Genomic DNA, 22,965 nt, shown 5'->3' with positions numbered 1-22,965 from the left:
GCGCCGCCGCCCCTCCTCTGGCTACCACGGTGTCCGGGCGCGGCCGAGCGGCCGGTTCGACGCGGAAATCCGCTCCGGCGAGGAGCGGATCCGCCTCGGTACGTTCGACACCGCGCACGAGGCGGCGCGGGCGTACGACGCTATCGCCTGGCGGCTCGGCCGCTCCCGGCGGACGATGAATTTCCACGATGCCTTCACGCGGGAGCAAGCGGAGATGCTGGCGCCGCCGCCGCCGATGATCACGCGCGAACAGCAGCGCCGACATCGGGAGCTGGAGCAGCGCCTCCTCATCGCCGAGCGCGACGAGGCGCTGCGCCTCGAATGGGCGTGCCGCTTCCCCGAGGACGTCGCCGCCACGGAGGCCTTCTACGCGCAGAAGGAGGAGGAGAAGGCGGCGATGAAGGCGAAGAAAAAGGCGAGCCGCGAGAAGCGCCGCGCCGAGTCCGCGACGAGGAAGAAGGCGAGGGCCGAGGCGGCGGCGAGGAGGAAGGAGGAAAAGAAGAACGGCGCAGGGCCGTCGACCATCGTCCTCTCCTCCTCCTCCTCCGACTTCCAGTGGACGACGACGTCGATGCCGGTGTCGGACACGACACTGAGCAGCTCCGACTTCGACTGGGAGTCCGACGACCAGTCGGAGGAGTAGTTTAGTATTTTCGTTTAAATGTCGCATTGTATCGTTGAACTTTTAAAATATATTCGTATTTTCAATCATATTTTCATAGTTTGTTTGATGAATTTTCAAAAAATAACGGTCGGTAGCAGTTTGTGACGCGCGTGCGCTGCAAAATAGAGCCTCTGCCGGAGGTGCGTTTTTCGCACACCAACGCGCGCTGCAAAATAGAGCCTCTGCCGGAGGCAAATTCGCTATGCCGCGCGCCTGCGGTATACAACGCGCCCAATCGCCGGTATAGCGCGCCGCGATTTAGCGCGTCTGTTGGAGATGCTCTTAGGCAGGGGCGCGCGTTGGCACTCTAATCCAGCGGCGGTGGATTTGGGGCTTGAGGTGAGAACAAAGGAAATCAAACCTTCTCACAGGTAAGGTGTTTTTTAGAAATAAATAAGAGATCTTTAGGTTGTTTCTGTGAAAACTACATCCGGTTGGGACTGTACTGCCACACTGCCATGTCATAGAATACGTAGCCAGACCTTCCACGGTGATGGTACATGAACATGCATCGCGTCTTTGATGACCGTAAATTGAACTTTTCTAAGTACAGTGACTGAACTGATTTATCCGAACAAGTTCCATGATGTCCCATGTATTTTACTCGAAATCAAATCAATCATCTCCCACTCAAGCTGATGTCTCTTCTCCGACGTCTGCCGTCTGGCAACCACCTCGCCGCTAGCACACGAGGCCGCTACGCGAGCCTGCCCATCGCCAGACGTCGTGCGAGTCTCCCGACACCGTCGCCATCGCGCGAGTCTCCTCGCCGCCGCCGCCTTGATCCTACACGCCATCGGCCGCCTCGATCATGCACGCCATCGGCCGCCATGAGCTAGCACACGAGGCCGCCCTTCACCGTCGTGCGTGTCTACACGCCCCGGCAGCCGTCACGGGAGTCTCCCCGCTGCCGCCGCCTCGAGCCTGCACGTCGTCGACATCATTTTATCATCGATTTGAAAAGTTGGGCGGCGATTCGTTCGTTGATGTGGGTTGCTGAGGTGCGGTATTTCATTTGTGCAGATACCATCGTCGAATTGGCGACGAGGACGCTGGAGCTGCTAGGCCTGGGGCTATTCATCACCACTGAGTACTGGATGCCCGGCAGGACCGGCTACGAGATCCTCAAGCGCGTCAAGGTAGATCCACCACTCACCAATCCGGCGATGAGCAGCGCCCTCTGCAGTCGAGCAGCTCTGTCAGACGCCCGCTGCTTTCAGCCGCCGAAAAGCACCCTCCGCGCTCCGCCGTTGAGCAGCAAGCACACTTGGCCATCCGCCGCTGCATCGTGAAGGCATGCAGGTCACTTTCGCCTCCACGCATCTCCAGTTCTTCTTGGTCCAAGTTGATTCAGCTGGCAATCTTATTCATTGGATACAGTATCAGGGATGCAACATGCAAGCTCAGTAGCTCCTTTATGGTTTGTATGCATATTTGATTGCAATATATCAGAACTACAGTCCATATGGTTCTTAGCAATAGCTACTGAGACTGCTGGGATATGGAGTTATAGAACACAATATAGAAGTATAGAAGTTTGCGTTATAGAATACCTTGACGGAAATAACCATGTCAGTACAAGAATCAACAATTTATATATATACACATGTATCTCCTTATTTGTGTTTTTGTAAAATCGCTGTATCACGGTATCCATATCCCATCGCCGTATCCAGGCAACCTAGCTCATCTCAACTATGAACGAAAAATAGAAGAACCAGTTTCGCACACGAAAAATGCTTGATATTTTAAACCCTACAAGTGTGAAATAAAATCAGTAAAATTTTGTCCATGCATCATCTTCAACAATTAGTATTTTTTGTAATTTTTCGTTTCGTTTGTTTGTGCTTAGCCAAAATATCCTTCATCAACCAAACGCTTCACTCTTAAATTTCTTTTACATCACTTGCGGCAGTTGATTTGTGCCATACATAAGATCAATGGAGTACATGGAGGATGTATTCTGCAATTTATGTGTCTTTATAACATTTGTTATTACTGTTATTACAATTATAGGGATTTATTTTTAACAAACAAAGGCAAAAAAAAATACACATGTCATCCTCCAACCGCACCCCATTGGTTGGCATTGTTGACGTGTGGAGCTGTGCATTTGTTGGTTCGTCCCTATGTGCAGCGAGATGATACATAAACATAGTGAGAGAGCCTGTGAGGGGAAGATAGTGGTGAATTTGTGTGTGTCATGTACTTATTTACTGGCAAATGTGGATCTTACTTTTTTTGGAGCTGGACTACTTTTGTGTGACTAATGAGGGTGATGGTGAGAGTTTTAAAAAGTGTCAATTATTTTTTCCTTCTATTTTGTATTTGATTATTGTGTTTTTCTTTACCTGATGAATACATGTTCTATTTCCTTTCATGTAACTTAGGCTTTCACGTAACTTAGGCTAACTCCAAAGGTTGGCACCTATATGAGCACAAGGAGCATGTCGTGATCCATTTCTAGATTGCATAGCAACAATTACATCTTGGCTAGATTTCTAGATTGGTGTTCAAAAGATGCACAAGTGTACATTCACTTTTGATGTGAAGTTTGGCTTCTTTGAGAGTGTAGAAAACATCCTTTACTAGAGCATCTCAAAATACATAATCATCAGCTATATTAATTTGCCAGTTACACTATTTTTTGTATTAAGAGATAATTATGGTTTGGAAGTTAATATGTCTGGCTTAAACTATTGCACTTTCTCTTATCCAAATTAATTGACTTTACTTTGTTCAGATATAAATGCATCTAGAGTATATACTTAATATCTAGATACGTACCAATCTAGACAAAATAGAGTTAGCTAATATGGATCGGAGGGAGTATATGAATATTACATTTTAACATGTTGATAAATATGGAATGTTAAAAAAAAAAATTACGGGTACGATGATATAAACTTGAGGCATATACTGATGGGGTTGAAGCAATCTTAATACAATTAAGCAATCATATGAATACGCATAAATTAGGACACATGTTTCAATATATTATCTATAATAAAATTTCCTATCCCGTGGCAACGCACGTGCAATTGTCCTAGTATTGTTAATAAACCACAGGCAGCACCTAAGGAGAGGCCAATTTGGAAGAAATCGAGAGAAGGAACAATAAAAATCAATGTGGACGTAGGCTTTATCGAGTTGGACAAACAAGGTACTACATGGGCTGGTTGTTCGTGATCACTAGGGCCAATTGTTACTAGGTCAGGCGTTTTGGTACGAACATGTTGCTAATTCGTTGATTATGGAGGCTCTAGCGGTACGTGATGGGGTACAAGTCGCCATTGATCGAAATCTTACATCAGTAGAGATTGAAACCGATGCCAAAGAGGTGTTGAACCATTTGGAAGATCCTAGAGGAAGTAGATCAGAAATTACTTCCATTTGCTAGGAGATAAAGGAGCTTAGTGGGTTTATTTCTGCATTTCTTTTAAGTTCATTGGCAGACTAGCGAATGAGGTAGCTCATCTTTGCGCTAAGAATGCTAGTACTAATAGGAAAAGGTGTTTGTGGATTAATTATAAGCCACCCTTTTTAGAGAATGTCATGTTGAAAGATTGTAATCACATTACTTAATCAATGAAGCTCCATTTGATCGCAATTTTTTTTAGATACGAACGATAACCATATATAATTACTTCTCGACACGAACTCAACGGTTCAAATTTGTGTAATTATGTCATCCATTTATTGCTATATTATTGAGTGTCAGTCCAAATCACCTCATATTAGCATGAACATAGGGAGCACAATACAACACAAACCTAGAGCCATACATACTAGCTAGACACGGAGCACAGATGATATGAGTGTATCATCATGAATCAATGGTCTCAGGCGGTAGCAGCACAGACCGGGAGGTCGTTCACTTGGGTAGGCCGCTGCCTGAGGATTGGGTTGCTCTCGAAGAAGTTGACCGGCTTGAGGTCGAAGCTGGACGAGACGGTGGGCATGATTGGGAAGTCCTCCTGGCAGGGGACGTGGTGAAACCCCAAGGTGTACCACAACACGATGTCCTTATTCTCAATCGGACGGTCCCTGCATATTGAAGCAATCAGGGAATACAGAACATTTATTTTTTGTACATGACGAATATAGAACATTCAGAACCACACGAGTTGAAGAAGCATCCGGTTGATGAACATGAACATACCTCTCCGACCAGGTGGCCAGTGTGTCCTCCCCTTTGCTCTGGTACACGAACAACCCACCAGCCCATTCTTCGCTCTTGTTGTAGGGCGTGACCCAAATCTGTTGCACAAAACCAAATGAAAGACATCTTAGTGTTGACTCAATGTGTGTGCCCCAAAATGTTAATCTGGACCAATGTTGTGTAAACAATAATTGTACCTGATTGTTTGTGAATGCACCCCTCTTCTGCGGTGGGTCCTCAGGGTCCAACAAACTAGCGGCGGTGCCAGCGGGGACGACTTTGTACCCTACCGGGTTCCCTACACGCGTCTTCTTTGTTGGGTTGATGACGTGGAACTCGGCGGGCTCGTAGAGTTTCATCCGGATCTTCGCGTCGTTCTCCGTGCTTGCCACATGGCGGGTGGCCTTCAGGTAGCTCCTCCGAGGGGACTCGCCTGGCGCGGTGTCCTGGCGGGCCATCTCCACCCGGACGAAGGAGTTGTCGGCGCCATCAACATCCATGTCGAGGCGGAAGGTGACGTAGTGGTCGTGGATGACGCCGATGACGTTCTCGGAGAGGAGGGTGCCATACATCTCCTCGTTCTGCCGGACCTGGTTCATGTGGGCGTAGGGCGTGCCCTTCACCATCAGGATCCCGCTTAGCCCAACCTGACATGTTCATTGCATCACAGGATGATAAGAGATCAAACTTTCTTTGAATAAAGAAAAATAATTGGATCATTCATATGCTACTAACTTAACAGTAGCGAGAGCAATGTTGATCATGCATTTACTTATGGAAAATGATGCTTGTGTGCGTTCCCAATTTTCAGTTGAAAAAAGCGAGGTACATAGCCAAAGATTTGGACAGGCCAGAGGTGCAACACTATTGAAGGTACGTACGTGATAGACATTGGAGATGTCTTAATTGGCAGATGATCAAAAGCCGAAAATGACACCCCAGTTTTATTCAGAAGTTCCCGGTTGCTAGTTGCGAGAATGACGAGCGCAGGTCCAGTTGAGGGGTCCAATCCATGAGGCTAGCTAGGTACTCTTATGAAGTGAAGCTCCACCAGCAAGAGGAATCCTCATCTTTTTACCATACACTCAGGAGAGAATCTGCTTGTCCCCTGCTAGAACTTTTCTTCAGAAGTGAAGTCTCGACAGCAACCCGGCCGTAGATCGATAGACACATAAGACTCCACTACTACTCTAACTTTATGCGAGTGGTATTTTTTTTTGGTTTTCCGATGCCTTTGTAACCCTGAACTTACAAGGCATCTACACTCCATCTGTTCGATAATTCTTATCCTGACTTTAGTTTTAATTTGAACTTAAACCCCGGCAATAATTATGGATGAAATTTATGATTGTTCGTGTTCAGGTCCTTGTGACCTCCACCTGTACATAGCTGCCACAGCGTGCACTTCCCTTGCACAGGTGTGTTGTAACCATAGTTTTAAATAGCAGGCTATAGGATATAGTCGTGACCTCCGAAAAAGGCTATAGCGCTATAGCCACCTTTTAGCACGTGAATGCCTTTAGCCGCACCTTGTTCGAAAAGCTATAGCCGGGCTATAACCGGCTATTTAAAACTATGACTTGTAACCAAAGTCTGACGTGTGTATGTTCAAGCCAGGCTGATCGGTCATGAGACGAGAGGAAGGATATGGAAATGATGGTACCTTGATGCGTATGAGGCCGTCCATCTGGAACTCCCAGTCCATGATGTAGTCGTAGTTGGCCACCGACGCCGCCATCCGCGCCACCAGCGTCACCTTCGGCCGCGACTCCCTTATCTGCACGCACACACCCGTCCAGTTCAGACGTCGCAGCCTCACCCCAAAGCGGCGTACGTACACAAAGAAACAAGTCATCTTTGTTAGGCATCCATATATCATCGCCAGGGTAACTCGATCGACACGCACGTACTCCTACGTGATAGCTAGACTAGTGCTGAAGATTCCTCCTCCTTGAGAGGAAAAGATCAGTGTGGAAGAAATAACCACAATCTTTAATTACCTGTCGTGGTCACTTTTTGTCAACTAGGCAAATCAAGCTCAATGGCGAATGAGAACCAAATTATTAGAAGAGCAGTGACACCTTCAACTCATCAGAGTTTAAACTTCAGATTTAACACTTTGGTGTCTTAGATAGAAAAGCGAAATATTCATTTTTCAGTGCGTGTATTTATAGGGGTGAATGTATGTGCGTATTTGCGAGGGTCTGCGGAAGATTTGCCATTTTTTAAAAACTTTATTTTGCAAGAAACAACTCATGTCTATTATGTACTATTTATCATGATAACTATATATGATATTGATTGTAGAAAAAATACATTGGTAAACATGTGGAAAATTTTGAACCAAGAGAAAACATATTTAACAAAAGGCTAATAAAAATGTACTCACTTAGTATCATGGTCATTTTCAATTTTCAGTTTCGAAAATATTTCGGCCACTACCTTGAATTAAAGTGATTTTGGTTTCATTTTGCCTAAAACCTAAAAGAGTGAAATTTTCTCCCAAAAATCATCAAAAATTTCGAAATTATTTTTTTTGGGTCCATATGTTTTACTGAAATATTACGAGTGAGAATATTGTCTTTGTCAAGGTGTTGTTGGCCGCATATACGAAATCAAGATTCTTCTTCCTAGGCTCGTCGTCCTAGTGTTGAAAATATATTCACCAATCCTTGTCAGATTGTCACACCCAAAGTTGCGCCAAAACTCGCAGGTCAGGTGTAGCATACGACTGACATCTTTGGCGCCAAGCATGGTAGCACGGCGAGACAAAACAAAGCTAGCAGGGAGTGATAGCTAGGGTAGGTGTGTGTGCGCGCACTTACGTCCATGCCGGTGATGGGGCTCTCGGAGTGTCGCCACGCGATGTCGCCGGCGTACCGCTCGAAGACGCAGATCATGTTCTCCCGCACGTACGGCCGCCCGTCGGCGGCGACGAACACGCCGTCCATGTACCTGGCGTGGCGCGGGCAGTCGTTGAGCGGCACCAGCGGCATGGCCTGCAGCCCGAAGCCGTACTCCCCGGCGTCCATGTACGTCTTGAAGTACCACGCCTCCGTCGGGTCCATGTACGGCACGAACAGCTCCGACGCCATGCCCTTGTACATCACCTCCCGCCGCGCGCCGGTGGACGGGTCCTGCACCGCCGCGCGAGAGACGATCATCCCGGCGCGCGCGTCCGCCTTCAGGTGGAACTCCCACCCGGCCCACCGCACCGTGTGCCCGTCCTCCACCTCGAACCCCGGGCCCTCCGGCGCAGGCTCCATCGACGGCGCCCGCACCGTCTGGTACCCGAACGTGCTCTCTTTACCGGCGTCTTCCTGGTCGTCGTCGGCGGCGCGGCGGTAGTCGGTGTTCTTGGCGGCGGGGATGGGGATGCTGGCGCCGCGGTCGGAGATGTGGACGACCTTCCCGGTGTCCATGTCCACCAGCACGGTGAGGCCCTCGATGGGACGCATGTAGAAGTTGGCGGTGCCCTCGGTGGAGAAGCACTGGCTCTTGATCAGCCGCCGGCCGCCGTCCTCGGCGGGGCCGTACCACCCCGGCGAGATGGGCAGGCACGCCACGTCGCCCATGCGGACGCCGCGGCGGCGGATGCTGGCGTTGAACGCCGGGTCGGAGAACGGCGCCGCGCAGAGGGCCCTCTGCTCGTCCATGGTCATCGTCGGGTACCCGGAAGCGGGGGCAGGCAGAGGAGTGACCGCGCCGGATTCGAGGTCGACGGCGAGCACATGGGACTCGCCGCGGAAGCGGACGACGGCCACGGCGCGGCGGGGCGGGAGCCCGTCGCTCGCGCCCTTGCGCCAGCGCCGGACGACGGGCTTCTCCGGCTCGTCGAGCGCGAGCTCGTGCACGGCCAGGGACGACGGCGACGACGCGAACGGCGGGTGCGCGCGCAGGAGCTCGCGCGCGCGGTTGACCTCCGTCACCGTGAGCGGGTCGAGCGGGTGGCGCGGCACGTCGGACGCGTGCGACGGCCGTGGCGGCGACGACGGCTTTGGCTTCGGCGCCGTGTCCGTCCGTCGTTGGCGTCCGCAGGCCCACGGCGAGAACCGGGTGCAGCCGGCGCCGTCGTCGAAGATGGAGGCGGTGTCGTCGATGTCATGTGGCAGGCGGAAGGCGGAGCGGGCGACGAGGAGGACGAGGGCGGCGCCGAGGGCGAGGAAGGTGAGGCGGAGCAGGGAGGCGGAGTAATCCATTGAAGTGGTCAGTGGTGTGCACTGTCACTCTCGCTCACAGTGAGCTGATGAGAAGAGGGAAATCTTCTGCCGGGACTCGTTTATAGATCACACGTTCGTCAAGCAAAGCTCGATAGAAGGATGCAGCCATTGAATCGCGTACGTCACCCCAAAGCGGCAAACACTAAGCAACAAGTGATGTTACATCGTCGATCACGATCGCAGGATAGCTCTCGATACACAGGTGATCGATAGCTATTTCCACTTCCAATATGCGAGGACAAAGCCCGGTCAGTATCGAATAGCTAGACGGGCTGACGGGGCTAGCTCCTACATGAGCAAAATCAAGAGCGAAAATAAGAGGACAATTTGAATACACATGTTTTGTGCTTATGTAGATCATGGGAAACGATCACACTTCCACTAGTTCGATCTACGTCCCGCAACAGTATTCTGCGTCACTAATACTATTAGCAGTGCTGGTCAGTGGCCACAACTGTTCTATTGCACTAATGTTATGGAAAGGGGGGAAAAGTATCAAGGAAGGACATGTCTTTGTCCAAGATTCTACATCGATCCTAGCTGGGCAGTGTTGAAGTTTCATGCAGAGAAAGAAAATGCTTTTTACGGAGAAAGAAGAAAGATTCGTGGCTAGAGTGTTCAAAATGTCCCAAGTCCTTATCTGCCCTGGTCGCATTTGCAAGCAGCCAAAGCTTTTTTTTAGATAAAAGGCACTGAGTGCCCGACTTTAAATTAATAAAGCCCTGCAGGTTCACAACGATTCATTACATGCTGCGGCATACAGCTTAGCCAAGATACTATGATAGAAAAGATAAATTGGGGTCGGCCTCCCCTAACAGACCGACAGCCAAAGAGCGAGCGAAGACAAGGTCGACATCCACCCCCTGGATGAACAAGGAAGATAAAGCTTCAGGCGTCGTCCGGAAGATGGATAGCGTGCACCCGTCTGAGCTCGGAGATCAGCCATCTAAACCAGGGACGGTCCAGAGGCTTCGCCAGGATGAGCCACTGCTGCAAGCAAAACAAGGTTTTAAAGATTATGTCAGCTGGATGCCTAATGAGCTTAGCCTCCATGGTAAGCTTGTTTCTAATAAGCCAAAGAGCCCAGGATTGTGCCAGGAAGAGGCACCAAATAGTTCTACGCGCTCGTCCCGCGAAATTGGCAACTATCGCAAAGAATTGCGGGAAGGAGGCGGGGCACCAGCTGCACTGAAGAATCTGCCTTAAGACGCTCCAGGAAAACACGGCCAGAGGACAAGTGAAGAAGATGTGATCCGCCATCTCTCTTTCCCCACAGAGAGAGAAGTTGTCGTTGCCTGGGCCGTGCCTCGACATGAGGTTGGCGCTAGATGGGAGCCGATCCAGGACTAGCTGCCACGCGAAGATGCGGATCTTAAGCGGGACTTTGGCAGCCCAACCATCCTTGAAATGCGCCAGGGTCGCCCCTTGCGACAGGCGCGCATACATGGACCTTACTGAGAAAATCCCGTCACTCTCGAAGCGCCAGGACACCCTGTCCCGACCTTCGGAGAGCACTGTAGATTGGATGAATGACTGCAGCTCTGCAGGGGCACTGACCAACTCATGATCCAGCTGTCTTCTAAATCTTAGTGGCTCAGTGGAGCCGCACACCTGTGCCACGGAATCCATTTGTGAGCACGCAACGTTGAACAAGCATGGGAACCTATCTTTTAGAGGCGCCTCCCCCGCCCAGCGATCCATCCAGAACTTAGTACGGCGTTCGTTCCTGATGGAATGTTTAGCGCCAAGTTTAAACAGATGCTTAATTTTGTGGAGACTGCGCCAAAATTGGGAGCCCCGCTGTCCTGACGCCGCAAAAATGTCGTCGGAGTTAACGTACTTGGCTCTCCACAATTGGTTGCCGTCTTGATACATCTTCCAAACCCATTTCATCATAAGAGCCACATTCATGAGCCTAGAGTTGACAATCACCAGGCCCCCACAATCCTTAGGCCTGCAAACCGTTGGGCAATTGACCAGGTGAAATTTCCTCTTAGGGCCCACCCCTTCCCAGTAGAATCTTGCTCTGTGTGAATCAAACTTGGCATGAATACCATCTTGTAACAGGAAGAGACCCATCGCGTATGTTGGAAGGTTGGCCAGACAGGCGTTGGACAAGATCAGCCGTCCCCCTGACGACATGAACTTGCCCCACCACGGTTCCACTTTAGCAGCCAACTTCCTGACGAGGAACAACCATTGTTCCATGGTCAGCGCTCTATCCGATATTGGGAGCCCGAGGTAAATGAATGCAAACTCCCCCAATTTGCAATTCAGCTGGTCCGCCACCGTCTGTTGTCTCTCCGGTGATCTCCCCATGATAATCACCTATGATTTGTGATAGTTGATTTTTAGGCCCGACATGTCCTCGAAACACATGAGTATGAACTTAAGGTTGGCTAGCTGCTGCTCATCATCCTGGATCATGATAATTGTATCGTCTGCATACTGTAAGTGAGTGATTCCCCCAGGGATCAGATGTGGCACGACCCCAGCAATGTGCCCAGCAGCGTTGGCTCTGGTCAGGATGATGGAAAGGGCTTCTGCCATGAAATTAAAGAGTAGGGGGAGAGCGGGTCCCCTTGCCGGACTCCCCTTTTGTTCCTGAAGAATGGGCCGACTTCGCCATTGATAGAAATCGCCGTCTCTCCGCCAGTGACCAGATGCATGATACGGTGGACTACCCCAGAGTCAAAACCTTTGCATCTGAGGACCTCCTTGAGAAAAATCCCAATTGACCATGTCGTATGCTTTTTCAAAGTCCAGTTTGAGAAGGATACGAGCCTCCCTTTTGGCTTTAACCTCATGCACAACCTCATGCAAAGCCAGGATCCCATCCAAAATGAACCTTCCCTTGATGAACGATGTTTGATTAGGGCTAATCACCCTATTAGCAATAGGGTCTAATTTGGTGGCCACCGCCTTTGACACCATCTTGAATATCACGTTGATAAGCGCTATAGGCCGGAACTGTGAGATGTTGTCCGCTCCCGGGACTTTAGGAATCAAAGATAGGACCCCAAAATTGAGCCTGGAGATGTCGATTCTTCCCAACAGAAAGTCATTGACAATATGCAGCACTCCCATCCTGATCAGCGGCCATAATTTCTTGAAAAATTGGACATGTAGGCCATCTGGACCAGGAGCCGTGTCAGATTTCATGTCCTGGACAAGATTGTCCAGTTCTTCTAACGAGAAGGTGCACATGACCTCCTCATTCTCCTCTGGTGAAACTCTGGCGCCCTCCTCCCAAGCCCCTGGGTCCAAGGAGCACACCCTTGTGTCGCTGGAGCCCAAGAGAAGGTGGTAGAAGTCGTATACATGCTCCTGGATCTGTCTCTTGTCTGTAATCGGGCCATTCTTCGTGGTCAGCCTCAAAATGCAGCACTTCCGGCGTCTTCCATTGGCAACAACATGGAAGTACGCCGTATTGGAATCTCCCTGGAGCATCCACCGAACTCTCTCCCTTTGTCTCCAATATTCTCCTTCATCTCTAAAGATCGCGAGGATTTGCTCTTCAAGGTGATACCAGAAAGCCCATTCCTCACCATCCAACTCCACCGAGTCCGCTTTCTCGTCAAGGCCCTTAATCTGTTGCAAGAGCGCCAGTTTGACCGCGTTTGCCTCGACCTTCCGATTAGCGTTCCAGCCTTTGAGTTTTTTCCGCATACTCTCTTCTTTCTCACTGTGAGAGCCACATTCTTCTTCCTTCCCCCAGAACTCTCTTGTGCTAACGCAGCATCTTGGGAGGCAACCCCTATTGCCTCCTCTTGTTTTTGCTGATCTTCCGTCCCCTCCGCATCGCGCGCGGCAGCTTGCTCCGCTGCTAGCCTGTCCCGGGCCAGCGCAAGCTCCGCTTGGGCCAACTCCTTAGCTCTAATGATAGATAGCAGCGGGGCCGGGTTGCCGGCAGCCGAAGGGAACACTATACAGCTATCTTTGGCAACTGCCAGCAGGTGTTCATCGGAAGCATTTGGGAGAACCGCAAACCTAGAGAGAGATTTGGGAGTGGGAGTAGATGAAGTACCTGGGGTTTACTTCTGTGCGCGCGCAATCGCCCTCTGCAGCACTGGTTCCGCAGAGGCGGTCGCCCCGCGCATGCTGAAGCGCGTCAGGCCACCAGACTTGGACTTGGTGCGTGGCGCCCTCGCCACCTGAGCCGCCAGCTCGCCAATGACTGCCCCGTCCATGGGCGTGGAACCCTTCACTCTCGTGCTCCCTTGCTGCTCTCCTTCCTCAAAGACAAGCTGAACGGATCGTAGCGAACAAGAGGGGGGGGGGGGTGAATGGCGCTACGGCAAGTTTTAACCTTTTTCAAGTTTTAGCGCAACGAAATGTAAAGGTGATAACTTTTGCTATAGCGGTGTTCCTACAATGAAGCTAGAGCATGTGCAACAAGTAAAGGAATCAACAAGATAGTAAAAGTGAGGAGCGAGACAACCGGGGGGCGCGAGGCGAGTCGAGGTTTGTTTCCCGCAGTTCCCTCCACTAAAGGAGGTACGTCTGCATTGAGGAGGTGCTAGTCTCACACAAGAGACTAGGCGGCCACACCACGAAGGAAGGCCTCACCCTCTTCCTCGAGAGAGCTCCACGGAGGTGCTCTCCCTCTTCCACTAAGGCACCGGTCGAGGCGGTGATTCCTTCACAAGGTTGGGGCGAGCTCCACACACACAAGGATGCTCCCAACACCCTATGGAGCTAGTACATCACCAAGCTAGACTCCATAGCTGCCCATCTCCAATGCTCCACCATAGGAACCCATCTCCAATGCTCCACCAAAGGAACCCCTCCAATACTCCACCAAGAAGCTCCTCCAGTGCTCCACCAAGAAGCTCTTCCAGTGCTCCACCAAGAAGCTCTTCAAGTGCTCCACCAAGAAGCTCTCCCACCAAGGAACCCTAACAACAAGATCCACTAATGACTACCACGAATTGGTGAAATTTCTCTCGGTGGAATGATAGATCGGGGTCTCCTCCACCACCACACAAAATATGAGCAAGATTGGTTGGGTGGATGAGGAGATTCCCTCAATTTTGAGCTCAGCAACAATGGAGGAGAGAGAGAGAGAGAAGAGCTGAGCTGGGTGGAGAAGAAGGGGCCTTTATATAGGTCCCTCCAAATCCAACCGTTGCCCTCTGTTTTTGCCTAAGCGGTACTACCGCTCCTAGAAGCGGTACTACCGCTCTGAGTTCGAATTCCCCACTGAACTTATCCACGTGGACACATTGCGGTACTACCGCTCGCGGTACCGCTTGCGGTACCGCAATAGGGTCCAGACATTACTGGAACCCAAGCGGTACCAGAGCGGTACTACCGTAACGCGTTACGGTACTTAGCGCGGTACTACCGCCCTCGAGCGGTACTACCGCTCCAGGTACCGTGAAGGTACCGCAACGTGCTCTGTGGGGCTAACCCTTGTGCAATGCTCAGAGCGGTACCACGGGCGGTACCAGTAGAGGTAGCGGTACTACCGCTCCTGGTACCGGTAGTACCGCTGTGGCAAAAACAGTTTAACTCTCTTCCTCTCCTACCATGTCACCTCACGACACACACGCAAAACCAGAAATCCTAAGAGCTACGCTTCGGTCTTCTGATCATAATGTGCTCAGCGAGGGTACCGTGCATCTTGCAATCCTATCAATGACAAACTTTGTGCACGGTTAGAATTGTTCGAGTGTTGTTATCAAACACACAAAACACGGGATATGGATCTTGCTCTTACAATCTCCCCCTTTTTGGTGTTTGATGACAACACACGAATTCGCAATAAATCATAGGATATTATGATAAGGAACTTTGGTTTGCGAGTATAGGCGAAGCTCTCCCTAGATGTGTGCATATTTAGAATATGCATTTGTATACAAATACACACATCCTAGAGAGAACTCCCCCTAAATTTCACAAACCAAGCACAAGTGCTAAGATAATCATATGACAAGAATAATGTAGCACAAGTACACTATAGAGGCAAGAATATATATATATATGGGGGAGTTTGGGTGAACCTTTTCATACCTTTGCCTTGAGAAAACCCAAACTCACCATAAGAATAAGTGCCACCATCATAATAATAAGTGCCTCCATAGGAATGATATGGCCAAACAAAGAATAAACAATGGAGACCAATGACCATAGAGCTACGCATGATTAAGTCTTAATACAAACGGGGGGTCGGGAGACCCACGAATAGAGTAGCAAACACATACGAATAAGTTCCAAATAACTAGTGGAAAGTTTTGATGCCAAGGCCGAAAGAACCAAAACAAATTCACCAAGCCCTTGGCATCCCCATGCAAATTCCCGTCCTAATAGATCAACTTCTCCCCCTTTGGCATCGAGACACCAAAAAGGGAGAAGGAGCATACTAGCGTCCCAAGGGAATCACTCGTCGTCGTCATCCTCCTCGTCATCATCCTCCTCGTCGTCATCACCCTCAATGTCATCACCTTCATCCTCGACGTCCTCCTCCTCTTCATCCTCATACTCTTCATCTTCGACAAGTCCTTTGCCATGAGGTGGCTCGGGGATGGACTCCTCGGAGCTAGACCAAACGAGCTTGGATTTCCACTCACCGGGAGGAGTGATGTTGTCCTCGGAGCCCTCGGAGACCGGGAGTTGCATGTGCCTCATCATCGCCTTTTGGCGTTGGCGGATCTTCTTGTTGTCGTGATGGGCTTGGTACATCCTATCCTCGAGGTCCCTCTTGAAGCAAAAGGACTTCTTGAGGCGAGCGGTGAGCTTGGCGAAGAGGCCCTTTTGCTTGATGGAGTTGGGCACATAGTCGGAGTCGTCGCTGTCGGCATCATCTTCGTCCTTGTCCCTTGCGGCTCCTTTGCCAAACCTTGGAAGGTCATGGTCCTTGACAAGAGGACTCTTCTCCTTGTGAATGGTGACGTTGGGGCGGCATTGGGCAAGGAGATCTCCGCGGCCTTCTTGATCCCATTTGAGACAAATGAGCGTCATGAGATAGGGAGCGTATTGAGGGAGCTTGCGGAGGAAGGCACAGTCACGCATCTCATGCCACATGTAGTCCATGATGTCCAGTTGCTTGCCGCGGCCCCTCAGCTGATGAGTGCGCACAAGGAGATTCACAAGGAATCCGTGCACCTCGTCGTGGTTGGTATGCTTGGGGTTGATGGTGCTGCGGTAGATGCGGTTCATGATGTCATAGACCGGCAGGAGTCCCTTGGTGCTGCCACACAACATCCTCCCTCGAATGTAGAGGTCGGCCATCTTCTCCTTGGCCATTGGCTTGGCTTGGAGATGAATGCGGAAGTAGTTGATGTCGTTCTCGGGGATCTCATAACCAAGGCATCGAGCAAAGTCTTGCCATGAGGCCTCCATCACATGCTCCTTGGTCATCCACTTCAAAGAGCGATAGCCTCCTTCATCCTCAAGAAAGACCACAGTGGCGTAGAATTGGCAAGTCACCTCCCGGGAGAAATCATGAGAGAACGTCATGATAGGAATGAGACCTTGTTCTTCACAAATCTCCAAAGCTTCTCCAAAGTAGTCGAGGTCGGAGCGGAGCTTGTCCATGCTTATGGAGTATTGGGGGCATCACTTGAACTCTTTGGCCCCATAGACCTCGTAGTAGATCTTCTCCTGACTTATGTGATGAAAGTAGGCATTGGGGCATTGGCGAGCATTTCTTGGGAGCAAATAAGGGTTGGCTCCCCGCACCTCCAAGAATTGGCGTTTCTTCACATCAAGCATGGACTGTTGGGGTCCCCTTGCCCCTGCTGCTGCATCTCTCTGTCTCTTGGTGGTCCTTCTCGGCATGATCTCTTCTTGCTCATCTTCGCGATGACGACGAGAGGAAGGCTTGACTTTGCCACCACGGGTCTTTGGTGCACCTGTGAACAGCAGAGATTTGGGAGGGAATAGGGGATAAGTGCACAAGCCGAGAAATTAGAGATCAAAAAGGACACTAACAAGCAACATTGGAGACTCAATACAGAGCGGTAGTGACGCAATTTTCAACCGGTAGTGCCGCTTAGACCGGTAGTACCGTCCAGAAATGAGCGGTACTACCGCTCAAGCTCGCACAGCCAGATTCAGATTGGTTCATGGCAAAATCGACTCTCTAGAGTCATACATTGTTGCTAGCTAGTATCCATACACATGAATAGCTTCCAAGAGTGCTTCTCCACCACAAATCTCCAACAAACCCTAGCATATGCATCTAGGGAGATCAACTCACCCTAGAGAGAGAAGTTAGGGCTCATACCGGAGGACATGGCGGAGAAGGGGTTGGGGAAGCTTCTCCACGGAGGAGAATGGGCCGACGGCGGCTGGAAAAGGAGATCGGGGCCGATCTCCTCGAGCTCTTGAACCTGGGGGCGCCCTTTGACTCGAGGTGGAAGAGGAAGAAGTGGTGGGTTGGGATGACCCGACCCCCAACCGGTACTCTTGTCAAAAGGGGCAAGCGGTAGTACCGCTCCTAGAAGCGGTAGTACCGCTTACCTGTACTGGCCCGGTACTTGAAGCGGTAGTACCGTTCTGGGGATAAATGTTCAGTTTCGTCAGAAAACTGCCCCAGAGCGGTAGTACCGCCCCAAGAAGCGGTAGTACCATCCACAAATTCAAAAAGAGCTCAGATTTTGGTGTAGACTTGTGCTTTTAGACGGAATTGGCTCAAGAGGTAGATGATGGCTTAGGATTAGATTACGGAACTGTTAAGGTACTACCCAACCAAGCTTGCAAGAATCAAGCTAGAAAAGCCAAGCTTGGGTGAATCTCCCGAGAAGAAACAAAGAGGAAAGAAGAAACGACAAACAAAACACGAAGAGAAAAAGAAAAAGAAATCAAAAAGAACAACACCTCCTCGGAGAGAAGGTTTGGTGGCCGTGGCCACTGTGTGAGAGTTTGGTAGTGTGAGGTCGCGTAGAGACCTAGGACTCATGACTACTACTCAACATGAAGCTCATAGTCACTTGATTGACGAATAACACATGCTTTTGGGTTTCTTTGTGCATCATGGGGGGAGGGATAGCTCAATCATTTAAACCGCACTCCCCCTATGTCCATGCGTGCTTTACATCTAGACATATGGCACAAAAGTGGTATAGGTATCCACTTATGACACAATGTCCAAATGCGAAGCACAAGGGTTGAGAGGCAAACCTTGACGATAACCGATAGAGAGTGAGTCCATTGTCTTGTTGGGCACAATTGGGAGAATAGATCCTTGGGATTGCTATACCGTTGAATCCCATCATATCTTGCTCTTGAGAATATCTTGTGCTTTGCTTGGATTATGAGGGAGTCTTGACGCATTAGCATCCCGGCGAGAGAAGATCAAGAGGGTAGGTTCATGTGAGGCTCCTTGATCATCATCGAGATTTAGGTCCTCGCCTTGACGTCATTGATGTTGATGCCGAACTTGAGGTTGTGGAAGAGGTGACTTATCACTTGGTTGTCCAAAGGAGGTGACTTGGCCTTGTGGTGTAGATGGCTCCATATGGATGGAACTTCGTCCTTCCCCGATACTAATAGAAGGTAGCGTTCGAGATTGGTGAGAGCCAACACTCATCCTTCCTATGGTAATCGGGGGAATTACATCTCCTTTCTCACAAGAAGCACTTCGCCTTCTCCAAAGAACTATCATATCTATCGAGAAGTCTCATCAATCGATACCACAAGCCTCTCACTAGACTCATACTCCATCATTATGCTTGAGTGTCTTCTTAGATTTGTCTCTCACTTCCGGCAACCCTATGAGGTTAGGGTAAGAGTATGGCTAGGAGCAAAAGGTGGATTCCTTCTTTGCCAATGAAGAAAACAAAGATCTTGAGAACAAACTCCGTTCCATTGTTGCCTCTTCTTGCAAGGATTATGTCATAGAACTTGTATCGAAATTGTTTGGGAAGCTTCATCATGATGCATTTCCTTTCAACACAATACCTACAAAACACAATCTCTACACAAAGAAGCAAATTCCATTAGTCCTAGACCGTGGCCTCTTGAAGAGACTAGATAAAGTAAATGCAAGTAACTAATTTTTTTGTGTTTTTAATATGGCGAATGCAAACAAGATAGTAAATAAAGTAAAGGTAGCAACTATTTTTTTTTTGTGTTTTGATATAATGCAGCAAACAAAGTAGTAAATAAAATAAAGCAAGACAAAAACAAAGTAAAGAGATTGGATGTGGAGACTTGTAACATCCCAAAAATTCAAAACAAAACAAATGAATTTCCCTAGTTCCAAATTTTGGAACCAACAAAAACTTTTATTAAATTAAGTTTGATACATAGTGATCTTGCTTAATTCTTGTGCTATTGCCAAGTTTGCTTGTTAAAGTAGTTTGAAATAATCTTAAACCCTAAACCTCACCCCTCTTTTCACCATCCTAGTTAAAATAAAATAAAAGGAAATTAAATAAGAAAAAGGCATATGTGTCTATGGCTATTTCTATAAATCTTTACCCTAGACCTTTCTACTTTGTTTAAAGGTTGGAAAACCTTCATACACCTTATCTAGCACTTATCAAACCAAATCCAAAGTGAAACAAAAGAAAATAAAAAGAAACTAAAAATGCCATCGAGGTATATGAGAGTAAATTAGCAAATATGTGAATTTAAGAATCTTGACCCTGATGGCGTCTAACTCACACGTTCGTTGGGAACCCCAAGAGGAAGGTATGATGCGCACAGCAGCAAGTTTTCCCTCAGAAAGAAACCAAGGTTTATCGAACCAGGAGGAGCCAAGAAGCACGTTGAAGGTTGATGGCGGCGGGATGTAGTGCGGCGCAACACCAGGGATTCCGGCGCCAACGTGGAACCTGCACAACACAACCAAAGTACTTTACCCCAACGAAACAGTGAGGTTGTCAATCTCACCGGCTTGTTGTAACAAAGGATTAACCGTATTGTGTGGAAGATGATTGTTTGCAGAAAACAGTAGAACAAGTATTGCAGTAGATTGTATTTCAGTAAAGAGAATTGGACCGGGGTCCACAGTTCACTAGAGGTGTCTCTCCCATAAGACGAACAGCATGTTGGGTGAACAAATTACAGTTGGGCAATTGACAAATAAAGAGGGCATGACCATGCACATACATATTATGATGAGTATAGTGAGATTTAATTGGGCATTACGACAAAGTACATAGACTGCCATCCAACTGCATCTATGCCTAAAAAGTCCACCTTCAGGTTATCATCCGAACCCCCTCCAGTATTAAGTTGCAAAGCAACAGACAATTGCATTAAGTATGGTGCGTAATGTAATCAACAACTACATCCTTAGACATAGCATCAATGTTTTATCCCTAGTGGCAACAGCACAACACAACCTTAGAACTTTCTGTCACATCCCCGGTGTCAATGCAGGCATGAACCCACTATCGAGCATAAGTACTCCCTCTTGGAGTTACAAGCATCTACTTGGCCAGAGCATCTACTAGTAACGGAAAGCATGCAAGATCATAAACAACACGTAGATATAACTTTGATAATCAACATAACAAGTATTCTCTATTCATCGGATCCCAACAAACGCAACATATAGAATTACAGATAGATGATCTTGATCATGTTAGGCAGCTCACAAGATCAATCATTGATAGCACAATGGGGATAAGACAACCATCTAGATACTGCTATGTACACATAGTCCAGGGGTAGACTCCTCACACATCACACCGGAGGAGACCATGGCGGCGTAGAGTCCTCCACGGGAGATGATTCCCCTCTCCGGCAGGGTGCCGGAGGCGATCTCTGGATCCCCCGAGATGGGATCGGCGTTGGCGGCGTCTCTGGAAGGTTTTCCGTATCGTGGCTCTCGATGCTGGGGGTTTCGTCACGGAGGCTATTTGTAGGCGGAAGGGCAAGTCGGGGGGCACACGAGGGCTCCGGATGACAGGGCCGCGCGGCCCAACCCTAGGCCGCGCCGCCTGTAGTCCGGCGCCTCGTGGCCCCACTTCGTTTCGTCTTCGGACTTCTGGAAGCTTCGTGGAAAAATAGGCCCATGGGCTTTGATTTCGTCCAATTCCGAGAATATTTCCTGACTAGGATTTCTGAAACCAAAAACAGCAGACAACAGCAACTGGCACTTCGGCATCTGCTTAATAGGTTAGTTCTATAAAATGCACGACTATGACATAAAGTGTGCATAAAACATGTAGAAAAAATCAATAATGTGGCATTGAACATAATAAATTATCTATACTTCGGAGACGTATGATCATCCCCCACCTTAGTTCTTCTCGTCCCGAGCGGTAAAACGATAACACGTATAATTTCTGGAGTGACATGCCATCATAATCTTGATCATACTATTTGTAAAGCATATGTAGTGAATGCAGCGATCAAAACAATGTATATGACATGAGTAAACAAGTGAATCATAAAGCAAAGACTTTTCATGAATAGCACTTCAAGACAAGCATCAATAAGTCTTGCATAAGAGTTAACTCATAAAGCAATAATTCAAAGTAAAGGCATTGAAGCAACACAAAAGAAGATTAAGTTTCAGCGGTTGCTTTCAACTTGTAACATGTATATCTCATGGATATTGTCAACATAGAGTAATATAATAAGTGCAATAAGCAAGTATGTAGGAATCAATGCATAGTTCACACAAGTGTTTGCTTCTTGAGGTGGAGAGAAATAGGTGAACTGACTCAACATTGAAAGTAAAAGAATGGTCCTCCATAGAGGAAAAGCATCGATTGCTATATTTGTGCTAGAGCTTTGATTTTGAAAACATGAAACAATTTTGTCAACGGTAGTAATAAAGCATATGCATCATGTAAATTATATCTTATAAGTTGCAAGCCTCATGCATAGTGTACTAATAGTGCCCGCACCTTGTCCTAATTAGCTTGGACTACCGGATCATCACAATGCACTGTTTTTACCAAGTGTCACAAAGGGGTACCTCTATGCCGCATGTACAAAGGTCTAAGGAGAAAGCTCGCATTGGATTTCTCGCTATTGATTATTCTTCAACTTAGACATCCATACCGGGACAACATAGACAACAGATAATGGACTCCTCTTTTATGCATAAGCATGTAACAACAATTAATAATTTTCTCATTTGAGATTGAGGATATATGTCCAAAACTGAAACTTCCACCATGGATCATGGCTTTAGTTAGCGGCCCAATGTTCTTCTCTAACATATGCATGCTTAACCATAAGGTGGTAGATCTCTCTTACTTCAGACAAGACGGACATGCATAGCAACTCACATGAAATTCAACAATGAATAGTTGATGGCGTCCCCGATGAACATGGTTATCGCACAACAAGCAACTTAATAAGAGATAAAGTGCATAATTACATATTCAATACCACAATAGTTTTTAAGCTATTTGTCCCATGAGCTATATATTGCAAAGGTGAATGATGGAATTTTAAAGGTAGCACTCAAGCAATTTACTTTGGAATGGCGGGAAAAATACCATGTAGTAGGTAGGTATGGTGGACACAAATGGCATAGTGGTTGGCTCAAGTATTTTGGATGCATGAGAAGTATTCCCTCTCGATAAAAGGTTTAGGCTAGCAAGGCTTATTTGAAACAAACACAAGGATGAACCGGTGCAGCAAAACTCACATAAAAGACATATTGAAAACATTATAAGACTCTACACCGTCTTCCTTGTTGTTCAAACTCAATACTAGAAATTATCTAGACCTTAGAGAAACCAAATATGCAAACCAAATTTTAGCATGCTCTATGTATTTCTTCATTAATGGGTGCAAAGCATATGATGCAAGAGCTTAATCATGAGCACAACAATTGCCAAGTATCACATTACCCAAGACATTTTTAGCAATTACTACATGTATCATTTTCCAATTCCAACCATATAACAATTTAACGAAGGAGAAACTTCGCCATGAATACTATGAGTAGAAACCAAGGACATACTTGTCCATATGCTACAGCGGAGCGTGTCTCTCTCCCA

General features: G+C 48.1%; 1 protein-coding gene across 1 annotated transcript; it reads right to left on the bottom strand.

Annotated features, from left to right (window-relative positions):
• Nucleotides 1–4,338: 4,338 nt before the first annotated feature.
• Nucleotides 4,339–9,189, bottom strand: LOC127331295 (amine oxidase [copper-containing] gamma 2). Its single transcript, XM_051357399.1, has 5 exons — nucleotides 7,652–9,189; nucleotides 6,490–6,603; nucleotides 5,024–5,473; nucleotides 4,827–4,924; nucleotides 4,339–4,711 (listed from the first exon to the last, which is right to left on the bottom strand). The coding sequence occupies exons 1-5, from the start codon at nucleotides 9,023–9,025 to the stop codon at nucleotides 4,507–4,509; spliced, it is 2,241 nt and encodes a 746-aa protein (XP_051213359.1). The 5' UTR covers nucleotides 9,026–9,189; the 3' UTR covers nucleotides 4,339–4,506.
• Nucleotides 9,190–22,965: the final 13,776 nt, after the last annotated feature.

This window comes from Lolium perenne, chromosome 2, assembly GCF_019359855.2.
Source record: "Lolium perenne isolate Kyuss_39 chromosome 2, Kyuss_2.0, whole genome shotgun sequence".
NCBI classification, from domain to species: Eukaryota; Viridiplantae; Streptophyta; class Magnoliopsida; order Poales; family Poaceae; genus Lolium; species Lolium perenne.
The sequence above is the reverse complement of the archived record's forward strand: the minus strand, read 5'-3'. Positions and strand labels throughout refer to the sequence as shown.